The sequence below is a fragment of the Triticum urartu genome, unplaced genomic scaffold (genome assembly GCF_003073215.2).
Source record: "Triticum urartu cultivar G1812 unplaced genomic scaffold, Tu2.1 TuUngrouped_contig_5764, whole genome shotgun sequence".
Lineage (NCBI taxonomy): Eukaryota > Viridiplantae > Streptophyta > Magnoliopsida > Poales > Poaceae > Triticum > Triticum urartu.
The window spans coordinates 5,910-19,802 of NW_024116466.1; the positions used below are offsets into that span (position 1 = coordinate 5,910).

At 44.8% G+C, this 13,893-nt stretch overlaps 3 protein-coding genes across 3 annotated transcripts; 1 reads left to right on the top strand and 2 right to left on the bottom strand.

The window, feature by feature from the left end:
- Positions 1-5,498: 5,498 nt before the first annotated feature.
- On the bottom strand, positions 5,499-6,258 carry LOC125529675. Its single transcript, XM_048694101.1, has 2 exons — positions 5,951-6,258; positions 5,499-5,853 (listed from the first exon to the last, which is right to left on the bottom strand). The coding sequence occupies exons 1-2, from the start codon at positions 6,256-6,258 to the stop codon at positions 5,622-5,624; spliced, it is 540 nt and encodes a 179-aa protein (XP_048550058.1). The 3' UTR covers positions 5,499-5,621.
- Positions 6,259-6,370: 112 nt separating this feature from the next.
- Positions 6,371-8,542, bottom strand: LOC125529674. Its single transcript, XM_048694100.1, has 2 exons — positions 8,106-8,542; positions 6,371-7,960 (listed from the first exon to the last, which is right to left on the bottom strand). Exon 2 carries the CDS (start codon positions 7,283-7,285, stop codon positions 6,371-6,373), a length of 915 nt encoding a protein of 304 aa, XP_048550057.1. The 5' UTR covers positions 7,286-7,960; positions 8,106-8,542.
- A 1,140-nt stretch (positions 8,543-9,682) lies between these two features.
- LOC125529676 (probable leucine-rich repeat receptor-like protein kinase At1g35710) lies at positions 9,683-12,539 on the top strand. Its single transcript, XM_048694103.1, has one exon. The coding sequence runs from the start codon at positions 9,778-9,780 to the stop codon at positions 12,352-12,354; it is 2,577 nt and encodes an 858-aa protein (XP_048550060.1). The 5' UTR covers positions 9,683-9,777; the 3' UTR covers positions 12,355-12,539.
- The last annotated feature ends 1,354 nt before the right edge of the window (positions 12,540-13,893 follow it).

Below are 13,893 nucleotides of genomic sequence, written 5' to 3' on the forward strand. Positions count from 1 at the left end.
TATGTCCTAAGACCATATATGTATGCATGTGCGTTATATATATAACTTATTAAGAGTAACTTTCAATCACACATCTTTATTTTAAAATTTGACTATAATAATTCAATGATTCCATTAAAAACAATAGTAACCAAATTCGAAGTGACTCTATCAACAACAATGATACTAAAAAGATCGCAAAATGAAACCCTAGACATGTACCTAGAATGACAAAAAATTAATAGATTGGATTAGAAAATTTAAAATTTTGTGCATACTGAAATTGGAGGATGGATCATGGATGTATAGTTGAATACGTACATACTAAATAAAGAATAAATAAACTACTGAAGGTTTGGGGGTTGGACAAGAACCGAGAAAATTAACATGGATGGAAACGTTCAAACGTATTCACTTGTAGAATTTCAGCGATTGGAGACGGCCACGTTGTAGACTTCAAGACTTGCAGTCGGGTGTATATTTGTATAGGTATTGTCGTGGTGCCGCCTTGCCGGATGCCGGATGGCCGGGTTGCCGGACTGCCGCGCGGGGGCGGCGCTCATAGCTCTAGCGGGCAGCGGCGGCCGAGGCGAGGGCGACGCGGCAAGGCGCCGAGCGAGGAGGCCGACGGGCGTCATGGGCCACGAAATACGAGCAGTCGTGTGCCTGGGAACTGGCATGTGTCACGGCGCCTGACCCTTCGTGTTTGCTAATCGATCAAGGGTCGCTAGCTTGACGCTTCGTGTTTGCTAATCGATCAAGGGTCGCTAGCTAGCTATCTGATGGGCCTCTTATTTCTTTTCTTTAATTCTTTTCATATTTTTTGCTGGGTTATAGTATATATAAATGCTCCATCATGGGCCCCTCCCTTGCCTGGGCCCTGGGCCGTCGCCCCGTCACCCATACCCCAGGGCCGGCCCTGAGCGCCGTGTGATCTTGGCCACAAGTGTTGTGTCACCTGGCAGGATCCTGGCCTTTTCGTGGAACGAAGGAGAGCACATGACGATATATTTAAAAAAAACCTGATTACGTGTTTGGCCTGGACATGTATTGGTACAAAGAAAACATGATCGTATATACAACCAGTTAGCGATTTGGAGGCGTACCGGATGGAAGTAAAGGCGGAGTACTTTTCTTTTAGTTGGATTGGAGCTGGATTGGATATGAAAGCCTCCGTCCTTTATTATTAGGTAAAGATTCGATGCTAAGAAATCATACGATTGGAGACTACTGTGATTCATGTGAGTACAAAACTATAAATTTGCGTTATTGTGGGTCTTCTTGTAGCTTGGTTAGGTCTTGAACTGGTGCTTATAGTTGTGATGTTGGTTTTCCTTAATGAAAATCAGAAGGGAGAAGCACTTCTTTTGCTCAATAAAAAAAAACTCTGACCTAGGTAAAAAATGCACTTATATTACGTGACGGCGGGAGATATCTACCGGTACAAATCCGATACAAATAAGAGCAAGTATTTCTAATTCAAGCAAGAAACATTTACTCCGAATAATTAACTGCGTACTTGATCTAGGACGGTTCAGGCGACATCGACCTCCATGCTTAGCTGTCTTCACGCTGAGCTCCGGCAGCATGTACCACTTGGCTGTGACGGCACAACAGACTCAGCCGGTGTTGCCTCTGCAGAGCCACACACGAGCCCTGAACTGACGAATTTGTCAACAGTTTTCAGCAAAGATGTGCGGATCATGTATGCAGGGTCGGATTTCTTCATGTTAACACTCCCTGAATTGTACAAAGAAAAGAAACGCCAGCAGTTCTTAGCTCGATCGGTACTAAATATATTGATGGTTAATTTTGACGAGTTCAGTTCATCAAAGGGACTGCGGTCTGCAGAGAGTTTTAAACCCGCAAATGAGAGAAGACGCTCTGTTTCTGATGCTTGGCAAAACGTAAAGTTCTGTCATAGCTCGAGCTCCACAACACCTTCTATCTGAACCCTCAGTTTGCCTTGTGATATGTGCAGTTCAGGCCATGCATCTGTTCGCTGTTTTATCATTAGGAGGAGCTGTCCTGTCTACGTAAACAGTAACACAAAGCACGAGCACCTGCTGGAGCGGCTGGTCTGTTTGTCGTATGCTAGGTTCTGGCACTAGCCTGCCACAGCTGGTTGCTTTGCCCTGTTCGCCAGCGATTAAAAAAGGATGGAACGGTGCATCATTCCGCAGCTGACCCGGCAGACAGAAATAAAGAGACAAATCCTAGAGAAAAAGATTTAGTAAGTTTTTGAGTGATTGAGAGAAGCTGTGTGGGCATTCCACAAGAAAAAAAAATTGGATTGAAGAGAGACAACGTTGTGACGCTGAGAAAGAACTTTTGAAAATAAAATAATGTGAGAAAGAACACTTTTCTAAAAGAGAGATAGCGTTTGTGTTAGTGAGCTTTTTTTACATAAATGAGAGACACGATTTGTCAAGAGAAAAGTCTTTGCTCGGAAGTGAGCGAGAGACTGTATGCATTCATTTGCATGTAAAGAATCTTTGTGCATGAGAGAGAGGTGTTGTCAGAATTTCACGTGGGTGTAGTGTTGGACAGAGAGAAGCAGGGCCGGTCACAGGAATGAGAATCAAGCACTAATTTCACTGACACCGCTGCAGTTTTTTAACACTATGCACATATCCCTATGCAGTGGATGCCATACTGAACGGTCAAAATATATGGTACCGTGAAGCTCTAGCTACAAAAAACTGTACTCTTGGCAAAAGCTCTTCTGTTCTGCCATGTTTCAATATAGCAGTAGAATCAAAACTTTCCCGTCAATATAGTTGAAAGCATGAACTTTCAAGGCTCATCAGGCATATATAGGGGCAACGGAGAATTACTGGAAAGAGCAAACGAACGATGAGCAGGACCGACGTGTTAATTGCTCACTGAAAGGTTGGCCTGTGGCGCTTAATACAAACTTAATGATCAAATGAAGCGGACGACCTTAGTGACCAAATGGACATTCCATTGTTCTTCGTCTCTGCTAAGCTTGGCGCGCTCGCCGAATTCCGTACAATGAATTTAAACCTCCTCAGAAAAGGGCCGTATTCTTGATGTATTGATTTCCTGATGTATTTCTGCTGATCCCTCTGTATTGCTGCTGATTTCCTGATGTATTTGTGCTGACCCCTTTATATTTCTCAGCAAATTATATGGCTCTTCATTCAGGACATGATTGATTACGGGAATTCTTATATTCATCTTGCTGCTGCTAACACCATCGCCATGATGCCATGATACAGGTACTTCAGTTCTTACTTTCTGTCGTGCCCTCCATTCTGAACTACGTACTGTATTATGCTAACAGGAATATCGAATGTCCCCTTTTGCATTTTTGGAATCAAATGTACCCAGCTGTCATCTTACCGAGTTAATAGATCATCTGTTTTTGCCGTATTTGCTTCAGAATAGATGAAGGCAATTTTCCCAATTGTGTTATAGGTCCTCTGCACAATAAATTCAGTCATATGAGTATCTTTTCTTGCTGCACCATGTCTGTTGTTCTTTCATAGTTTCAGTGTGTTTGTGTGTTCTAGCACCGTAGATCAAGATGGCAACGGGCCCCGAAACCCGCGTCCCCGCGGGTTTTTACCCTATTAGGGGACGGGGATGGGCGTCTTTTCATCCTCGCGGGGCTGTTGTTGGACACATTATACAACCCGACACGTTTCGTGGGTTTGCACCCGTTTCGGTAGTCCCCGAACCCGAAACCCGGCAAACCCGGCAAAATACATATTTTACCAACCAGTGCTCCTGCGCGGCCCAACCCAAAACTACCGAGCCCCCCACCGCCTAGTATCGAAGGCCAAACAGCCAGTATCGCCCGCTCCTTTCCCCCTCGCTCGAGCCCTCGTCTCTCTCCCACATAATACCTAACCCTAAACCTAGGCCTCCAGGCGCCGCCTGGTTCGATCCCATCTCGCAAGATCCGCCGACCACGATCTGCGCCAGTGAGCCTCCTCCCTCCACGTCTTCTCCCCTGCCGCCGGTCTAATCTGGAGAAAGGGCGTCGCCACCGGTGACGAACTCAATGGTGGCCTCTTCACGTCCCAAGTTGGGTTGTTTTTTGTTGAAATTTGCTCTAGTTATGCTGCTGAAATGTGCTTATTTTGTTGTTGAAATGTTATTCTTTGTCGCCACTATGTTTGTTTAAATATTTTGATTTTCTCGTGGGTTCCCCGCGGGTTCCCCGAAACCCGATGGGTTTAGGGGACGGGCGGAAAACTAGCCCCGCGCACGGTGATGGGGACGGGGACGGGTTTGCGATTTTCTCATAGGGATGGGTTTGGGAAGGCAAAACCCGATGGGTTTCGTCCCCGTTGCCATCTGGAACCGTAGATAGTTCAATATGTTTGTTCTTTCTCTCTTGCAGAGTTCTCGTGTCTCCTTTCTAAAGAGTGTTTACTATCAGAATAACTACCGCTGCTGACGGGGGCCGTCGGCGTAGTTGGGCCATCAACATATCTTCCACTATGCCGAGGGGGGCCGTCGGCATATAGCAGCCGTCGGCACATAGGGTGGGCCCGACGACCCGGGACCGGACCGCCATGCCGTCGTCATATGTATTATATGTTTTTTTTTCTCATTTCATATTTTTTAATCTTTAGATTTGATTTATTTAAATCTAATTTATATAAACTTAAACATACACAAATTATATATGGATTTGGGGCAGAATTTTCCATAGATTATGAATATCTGGCTTATTTTTACTTTTCAGTATGATAAAATGTAACCTCATGTACTTTCGCATATTGGTCCTTGTACTTAGTAAAAATCACAAGTAACTGATACTTCACTGGATTTGAACAACTTTTAAATGTTTTTCTTATCATAATCTCGCACTGGGTCCTCTTGCATGTGTGAAAGTGACGTGGCATGCGTAGACGACCGTCTTGTGGCTCCGGCGTGTGGCCCCCCTGCATAACTATGCCGACGGCTAGCCGACGGCCTAACCGTCGGCATAGTATGCCCATGTTACCAACAGCCGACACGTGGCATCACCTGGGCAGCCGTGGAGAGGCGCCACGCCGACGGTTAGGCCGTCGTCATAGTTTTGGGACTATGCCGATGGTTAGGCCGTCGGCATAGTTTTGGGACTATGCCGACGGCCTAACTGTCGGCGTAGCTGCCATGTGTTGGCGTATGGTTGGCACAGGTTTAACGGCCGGGCCGTCGACGGCCGCCAGGTGTAGTACTTTGCCAACGGTGGTATGAACACGGTCGGCTCTACGTTGCACAGATACTTGGATACGTATCAGATACGCGATACGGGGATACGCCCGATACGTCAGTTTTCTAAAAACTAGGATACGGGGATACGTTTGTATATACATATTAATTATTAAAGATATAAAAAATAATGAGTTTTTGGTAGGAAACATACTGTTCTATTAAAAATTTGAAGTCTTCATAATTTTTTAACAAATACTGCATTTCTTCGGATGGACGATGTCAATGATTCGACATAATAATCGCTTAACAAATAAGGTAATCACATTCACAATCCGCACATCAAATTCACACGCACATAGTCGCATAGATAGATAAATATCATAATTTAGGTTCAGGTTCTCACAAAATAAAACGAAGTTCACATCACGACCAGCTCACAAGTCAATAAGGCTCTCTCATCCACCTCACTAATCCACATCCAATGCTTCAATTTCATTCAGTAAGTCCTCCAGTTCAGGCTCATCTAGTGATAGTTCAGCTTGCTCCAGGAAGTCAGCACCACCAACGAACAGCTCATATCTATCTCCTCCAATGTCCCAAAATCTGGATGGGCCAGATATATACTCTGGTGATTTCCTTGAAATAAGGCGCAAGTTTTGATGCACAAAAACTAAATCTTCAACACGTGCAGGGTTGAGCCTACAGGAAAAGAAAAGATAGTCAATTCTCATTGAAGTTTTGCTAAAATCGATGAGCGTTGCATTGAAAAAGAAATAGGAGTAGAAGAGTATAAAACCTGTTCCTCAATGTATTGTGTATCATGCCATATGTACTCCAATTCCTTTCAGAATAAGAAGAGGAGGTTGGTTGCCCAAGTAATTTCAGAGCAATGGTCCTCAAAGCCGGGGCAGAATTTCCATGAATCCCCCACCACTGCTTCGGCTCTAGCAAAGATCTATCTTCAATGGAGTCGAAACCATTAAATCCAGGACCCATAAGACTGAAGTTGGCAAACTGCTGTTTCAGTTCGTTCATTTCTGGGCCCCCATGAGGATAGAATCTTCTAAAGCATGCATTTCTTTCATCTGAAATCTCTTGATCCATGTGTGGAGCTTGACGGCCTGGAACTTCACTAATCCAGGCTTGAGTGTAGTACCTTAGGAGAAAACAACAACCAGATTAGAAAACGCAACAATCAGCAAGCAATTCAATTAACTTACTTGGGATTGAGCGAGTGAGCCAAGCAATGCAGCGGAGTGCTACTCTTTGTCCAGCGAAAAATTAAGACATCATTGACCGCAGAGAAGAATGGGGATTCTTCATGGGGTTCTAGACCTTCTTTCCTGTATATTACTTCCTTCACCTTCTCAATCATCATATCCCACATCTCATAGGTCAGATGAAGGCAGGGTTTATCTGTATCAGCTGCTCTAATCATAGAATATATTGGCTCTGCAAATTCAATGAAGTACTCAACCTTATTCCACCAATCATCATCCAGTATTTTTTCTTTCACAAATCGTGCTCCCTCTACATTGTCATTTCTGTAGTCATTCCACTTTGGCCCCACCACCATCATTGTTAGAGCTTGCCTTATTTGTACCAGTCTCTTCAACATCACAACTTGAGAAGCAAATCTAGTATCAGCCACAGCAAGCAATTTCAGTTTACTACTAGCATTGAACATAGACAACCTCATGGAATGACTCATAATGAAATGTTTTATGCGAAAGCCATCTGCTGCAATCTCACTAATCCAATTGCAATGATCATAAAGAGGGTCATCCTGGCTAGTAGCTGAACCTATGCTCTTCAAGGCAAGATTTAAAGTGTGCACAACACATGGAGTCCAGAAAATGTGATTATACCTTTCTTGCACCAACAGACCTGCGCCCCTGCAGTTTGATGCATTATCTGTTATCACCTGCACAACATTTGTTGGTCCAACAGCCTCAATAATTTCACAAAGCCTGTCCCTGATGTACTCCTTTGACTTCACCTCTCCCTCGGTGTTAATTGACCTTAGAAACATGGGCCCATCTTCTGTTATAGCCATGAAATTAAGTACTGGACGCCTTTGAGGATCAGACCATCCATCTCTGAAACAATAGTCACACCTTTGCTGCTCCATGTTGATTTGATGGGCATCAACATTCTATCAACATGTGTCCTCTCTTGCACCAGAAGAGTGGTCCTGAGCTTATCATAACTTGGAGGGGCATAGCCAGCCAATGAATTGGCATGGCCAGCAGCAAAGATGAAAGCTGCCCTGAACCAAGGATTACGTGCAACATTGAATGGGATCCCTGCTGTGTAAAACATCCTTGCGATCAATGCATCAAGGTGGTTGCGAGCTTCCATGTCAAAGCATGCCTCAATTGGATTACCCCCCCTTTTCTTTCTTGCATTTGCTCCAAATCCATCAGTTGGCAGTGGGATTTCTCTAGGTTTATTGCTCTCAATCAGTGCATCGGCTCTCTCTTGCTCACCTTTCAACTGAACAAGAACATCGACAGTGACCTTTTGACATGAACTCACACCCATGTTAGGAATCTTCAAAAGGTGTGCCTTTACTCTTGAGTAGCTACCATTGATAACATACTCACAAATCCTACACATGGATCTCTTGTTGCCTCCTTTCCCTTTCCCAGTATTTTCCAACGTCTGGACGTACCTCCACAAAGGCTTCTTCTCATTATCATCTTCCGGAATCACACGAGCAGCAGCCAATACATGGACTGCATCCATGCTACCTCCACTGCCTGCTTCAGTTCTAACTGAAGAAGACCTACTAGACATGGTCGGTCTGCATGGTAAAAGAAGGAGATTAGGAAAACAAATTAGACTATCTGATCTAATCTTAAAACCTAAACCTAAAACACCTACGTACAGAATTCAGAGAAGCAGATGGAGAAGAGAGATCAGAGAAAGAGAGGGAGATGAGAACATACCTCCTGCAGGGGAGACACGGATGTCTTCTGCCGGCGACGAGCCGGCGACCGATCAGCGTCGATTGGATTGGAGTTCAGAAGTGAGAAGGAGAGAAGAACATGTGGGGGAGGAGAGGACTGGAGCTGAGAATTTATGGAGAGTTGGAGACCTGCAGGCTGCGACTGCTCGCCTGCTCCAAGGAGTCGAGGGGACGAGCTGGGAATTGATGACGTGCGGCGGCACCAGGAGGGGATCGAGGAGTTTTCGGTTTTTCACGTCGAACGAAGGGTTGCCGTATCCAAAACGTATCCCAGAGGTATCCCAGACGTATCAAACACTATTTTCTTTATTTTAAATCAATAAATCACAGGATACTTACGGGATACGTATCGGGCAGTATCGGGGCAGTATCCGAGTATCGGGGCAGTATCCGGCTGGATACGCGCACTTTCTGAAGTATCCGTGCAACGTAGGCTAGCTATGCCCACGGTTTTCGTATGCCGACGGCCGCCCTGGGATACGCCGACGTACGAGTTGCCGACGGGGCTATGCCGACGGCCCACGGCCCTGGGCCGTCGGCAACGTATCTTATTCTGGTAGTGATGAGTTTCGGATGAACAAGCTAACATATATAGGAAAGTGATCGCTCTATTGGAAATTGTCGTGCTGTTATTATGTGCTGTCACTACCTGTGTGCTTCCTCCTCCATCTACTGTATATGATGGCTGTCAATTAGTTATTTGACATCTCTGTCATCTCCCTATGGATGTCTGAAAGTGATTCCTAGATGGTGGCTCTGTTTAGTCGCGTCACAGCTGGATCGGCTAGATGAAAAATCATATGGCGCTTCTGTACTAATTAAACCCTGTCTGAATTGAATTGGATGCAGACAATTTTTAGTTACCTAACGTACCCCTGCTTATGTGTCTAATTTTCCTTGCTTTGCTTTTCCTTTCGTGGTGTGAATGCAGGTTTTTAGATTGCGACAATGACTACTCTGTCAATTGATTATTCAAAAAGAATTAGCTGGGCTTGCATACATGAAAACATGTGCTTTTAAATGTTGGTCTCGAGGTAGCTCGGATGTTTGCTGCCGTCATCCGATCCTCCCCATCAGTTTGTACTTTCTCATCCCATTTACATATTTTGGGCGTTCAATTTTTCAACAAATTCAATCATAAGTTAAATGCCGAATCACAATCTGAAAATAGACAAACACCTGAACCTGCAGGTGTTTGTCTATTTTTCACCCCCCTTAGGTACTCTGGGTTTCCCAAACAAGTGAAATAAGCGTCTGAATTACTATTTGCACAATCGGATCGGACGTCTTGGCCACATGAGCTAACATTCTTGTGGTCTAGACTTTTCAATCCTAGGCATGGACTGGCTCTCTCATTTCTAAAGAGACGGCTGGTTTGGGTGGTGTACACTTGCACATGTGTTTGCCAGATGAAAACGGTAATCTTTTTCTAGATTGTGTGAGTGGTCAGTTGTGATAACGGACAGCCACAGCCACACACATATTCATCAGTCATCACCAACAGACTAGTAGTCACTTTGCTGTGAGGCTAAGAACTACGATGCCCAAGAGATTATTCGTGTGCTTTGCAGCACTCTCTATCATCTATGTGAACTCTAGCCCTGCTGGTAAATGCTCTGCAGCTTGCCGTTTTCTTACCCAGCAATGCTTCAATGGCGCCGTTGCAGAAGCTCTTCTATATCTCACTTCTCGTGCTAGTATGTGCAGCCAAGGCAACCAACCCAGAAGCAGAAGCACTTCTCCGATGGAAGTCCAGTTTGGTTGGCGCCAACTCGTTGTCCTCATGGTCGACTGCGAATTCCACTTGCTCTTGGTTTGGCGTCACCTGTGACGCCGCCGGGCATGTTACGGAGCTCAGCCTTCCCAACGCTGGACTCAACGGTACGCTCGATTACTTGTATTCGACAGCGTTCTTGAACCTCACCAAGATCAAACTCAACAACAACAGCCTTGCTGGCGCCATCCCGGCAAACATGTCCAAGTTTCTCACGCTCACTTATCTGGACTTGAGCAACAACAATCTTGCTGGTGCCATCCCCTACCAACTCAGCAACCTACCAATGATTGTCAAGTTTAATCTGGGAAATAACCACTTGACTAGTCCAGACTATGGCAAGTTCTCACCTATGTCCAGTTTGAAGATGTTATCTCTAGCTAATAATGATCTCAATGGTACCTTCCCACAATTCCTCCTCAACACCACCAATCTGAGGATGAGATCGCTCAATTTATCGGGTAACACCTTCTCAGGGCTATTACCAGATTCACTGCCGGATATGGTCCCAAGGTTGAGGCATCTAAGTCTGTCTGTTAATGGATTCTATGGATCCATACCTCGCTCATTCTCAAGGCTCCAAAACCTCGAGGCACTATATCTCGGGAGAAATAATCTGACAGGAGGAATCCCAGAGGAGTTGGGGAAGATATCTGGGTTGCGGAATCTTGTACTGTACAGCAATCCACTTGGCGGGTCGATCCCAGCCTCACTCGGTCAGCTTCAGTCGCTACAATTGCTCTACAAAAAAAACGCTAGTCTGGTTTCTACTCTTCCACCAGAGCTGGGGAACCTTACTAGTCTTAAGTACATGATCCTATCATGGAACCAGTTATATGGAAGTTTGCCACCATCTTTTGCCAGGATACAAACATTGGTACATTTTAACATGGCAGGAAATAATATCAATGGTAGCACCCGGACAGAGATGTTTACAAACTGGACCAAGCTTGAGAGTTTAGATGTATCCGGAAACTTGCTAACTGGAAGCATCCCGGTGGAGATAGGGAGCATGCGAAACTTGCAAGCATTGTTCTTGTCCGAAAATCACCTTACTGGAAATATGCCATCAGATATTGGTAATGCAACATCTTTGACAAGTATTGGCGTCGAATCCAACCATCTAGAGGGTGAGATTCCTGAAACTATCTCCTTGTTGGTAAATCTTGTTGCTCTCGACTTGTCGTGGAACAAGTTTACGGGTACCATTCCTAATCGTGACAGCAGACAGTTGCCAGTTGTCAAGGTGGCCAACAGTACAGACAATAGCAGCTTCTCGGGAGAATCATGGTCTGCCTTTTGTCGATTAACACTTCTGCAGCACTTGGATCTATCAAACAATGAGTTGTTTGGAGGTTTTCCTGGTTGCTTATGGAATTTGGAAAATTTACAATCCTTGGATTTGTCGGGCAATTCTTTTGCTGGGGAAGTTCCAAGCTCAACTTTCTACAACTCTTCAGTAAGGTCACTGCACTTGTCAAGCAACAACTTCACAGGTTGCTTTTCTGTGGTGTTGAAGAACTCAAAAAGCCTTGTTGTTTTGGATATCGGGAACAATAAGATTTCTGGTGTAATTCCTTCGTGGATAGGGGAAAACAATCCTTCATTGAGGATTCTCAGCCTGCGAACAAACGTGTTCCACGGAAGTATTCCTTGGCAGCTATCACAACTCCCCCATCTCCAGCTGCTAGATCTTGCTGAAAATAATTTTGTAGGCTCCATACCAAGAAGTTTCGTCAACTTCTCCTCAATGAGGCAGACATTTGTGATGCAACCGGCTGTAACAACCGACATGGTACTTATCACGGGTAATTTAATTGTTTCTTACAATGGCAGCATGGACATACTTTGGAAGGGACGGGAGTACACCTTCGTGGGAAAACATGCATTTGTGACTGGTATTGATCTCTCTGGTAATTCTCTATCTGGTGAGATCCCTTCAGAGCTGACAAGTCTCAGAGGCATGCGGTTACTTATTTCAAGAAATAATCTGTCTGGTAGTATCCCCAAGGATATTGGCAATCTAAAGCTATTAGAGTCCCTTGACCTCTCCTGGAACAAACTATCAGGTCATATTCCGCCTAGTGTTTCAAACCTGATGTCCCTCAGCAACCTCAATCTCTCCAATAACCTTCTGTCTGGAGAGATACCTACAGGCAGTCAGCTTCAAACACTCGATGACCCATCAATCTATGGCAATAATCTTGGACTCTGTGGTCCCCCCTTAAGACCATGCACAAATAATTCGAGTAGTACAACACCAATGGATGGGGCAGAGGAACATCACCATGAACTCGAAACACTATGGCTGTACTACTCGGTGATTGCTGGAATTGTCTTTGGTTTCTGGGTGTGGTTTGGAGCATTATTTTTCTGCAAGATCTGGCGGGTTGCTTTCTTCAGTTGTGTCGATGCCATGCAGCATAATATTGTGCACAAGATGAAGCGTACGTGATTGTATTTATGATGCTTCCTACTGTATGCACAATTTGGCAGAAGAGGCCGCTCTATCTGCATTCCGCATTGTATAATGTATTTTTCATTACCCCGCAGCTGCAGCTGCAGCTGTTTGTTTTGTTTCACCAATAAGCTGCAAATTTATGTGCCTTTTGTGGGCAAAATTGGCTTGTAGTTGTTGTATTATGTGACCAATGTCGTACAGGATTGTATTAGGTTTTATTGTCTGAATTTTGGGCTTTCCTACAGTACTGTTCCACCGGATATTTAGCAAGACGTGTAGTTTTTGATAAATTCTTTTGAGTGACATCCACTCAATCTCCATAGTAATTTGGACGCGTCTAGCGGGCAAACAGCTGCCCGTTAGCGCCGTGTGGCGGCTGGCTATTTTAAGAATATTTTTGTCTCCCTTCATAATTAATCATCCTAATTAAGAAAGCTTTTCATCTGGTCTTTAAATGTCTGCACAGCCATCCTTTCGGTGCATGCGTTTTATTCTTTGGTGTATTTAATTCGTGATTTCAAAAACTAAAAAAAGCATAACTTTTAATCCGCGTGTCGGAATTAAGATCCGTTTTCACCGTTGGAATCCTCGCGACGTGCTCTTCAAAACTAGATCCCGCATGGGGATGTTTCGACGAACTAGTCTTCCTGCCAACTAAACATCAATGTGTGTGCAACTAGACTATATTGCCGCGCCAACTGAGCATATGTGTGTGCAACGAGTGTCCTGCCAACTAAACATCAATGTGTGTGCAACTAGACTAGACTGCCGCGTCAACTGAGCATATATGTGTGTGCCAAAAAGTCTTGCAACCTAAACATCAACGTGTGTGTAACTAGACTACATTGCCGCGTCAACTGAGCATATGTGTGTGTAACTAGTGTCCTGCCAACTAAACATCAATATGTGTACAACTAGACTAAATTACAAGCCAACTGAGTATCTGTGTGTGCAACTAGTCTTCCTGCCAACTAAACATTAATGTGTGTGCAACTAGACTACATTACAAGCCAACTAAATATCAATATGTGTGCAACTAGACTACATTATAAGCCAACTAAACATCAATGTATGTCCAACTAGACTACATTATAAGCACTGGCGGAGGACCCCAGTGGGCAAGGGCTGGCGGCGGCCATACCTTGAATCGATACAAATTTTCTTGTATACATACGCTACTAGGCATAATTACATTCATCGCTGGAGAAATCACTAGCACATTGGGTCACGATGCTGGTTGTCATTTCCCAAGTCCATCGCCGGAACGGATAATGGGCCACGCCCCACGGCAGACGCAGTTGGGCCAAGTCGCCATCGAGCCAGCACCAACCAACGCGCTTGTACACGACCCACACTGCAGTACACGCCCAGCTCCCCTATACAGCCATACTATTTCCTTTGCTAAAAAAAGTCATACTGTTTCCTTAAAAAAAGTAAAAAAATCCCGCATACTGAGACGCACACCACAATCAACACAGCGCAGCTCGCTAGCTAGAACGGCGGCCGCGGCGGGCCCGGCCGGGAGGGGCGGGG

What these genes read in the sequence shown, in the direction of transcription:
- LOC125529675 (XM_048694101.1), bottom strand. Translation starts at nt 6,258, where the DNA reads ATGGATCAAGAGATTTCAGATGAAAGAAATGCATGCTTTAGAAGATTC. An exon ending in CACAATACATTGAGGAACAG is followed by an intron (nt 5,854 to 5,950) that starts GTTTTATACTCT and finishes CTTTTCCTGTAG; the next exon opens with GCTCAACCCTGCACGTGTTG.
- LOC125529674 (XM_048694100.1), bottom strand. Translation starts at nt 7,285, where the DNA reads ATGGAGCAGCAAAGGTGTGACTATTGTTTCAGAGATGGATGGTCTGAT.
- LOC125529676 (XM_048694103.1), top strand. Translation starts at nt 9,778, where the DNA reads ATGGCGCCGTTGCAGAAGCTCTTCTATATCTCACTTCTCGTGCTAGTA.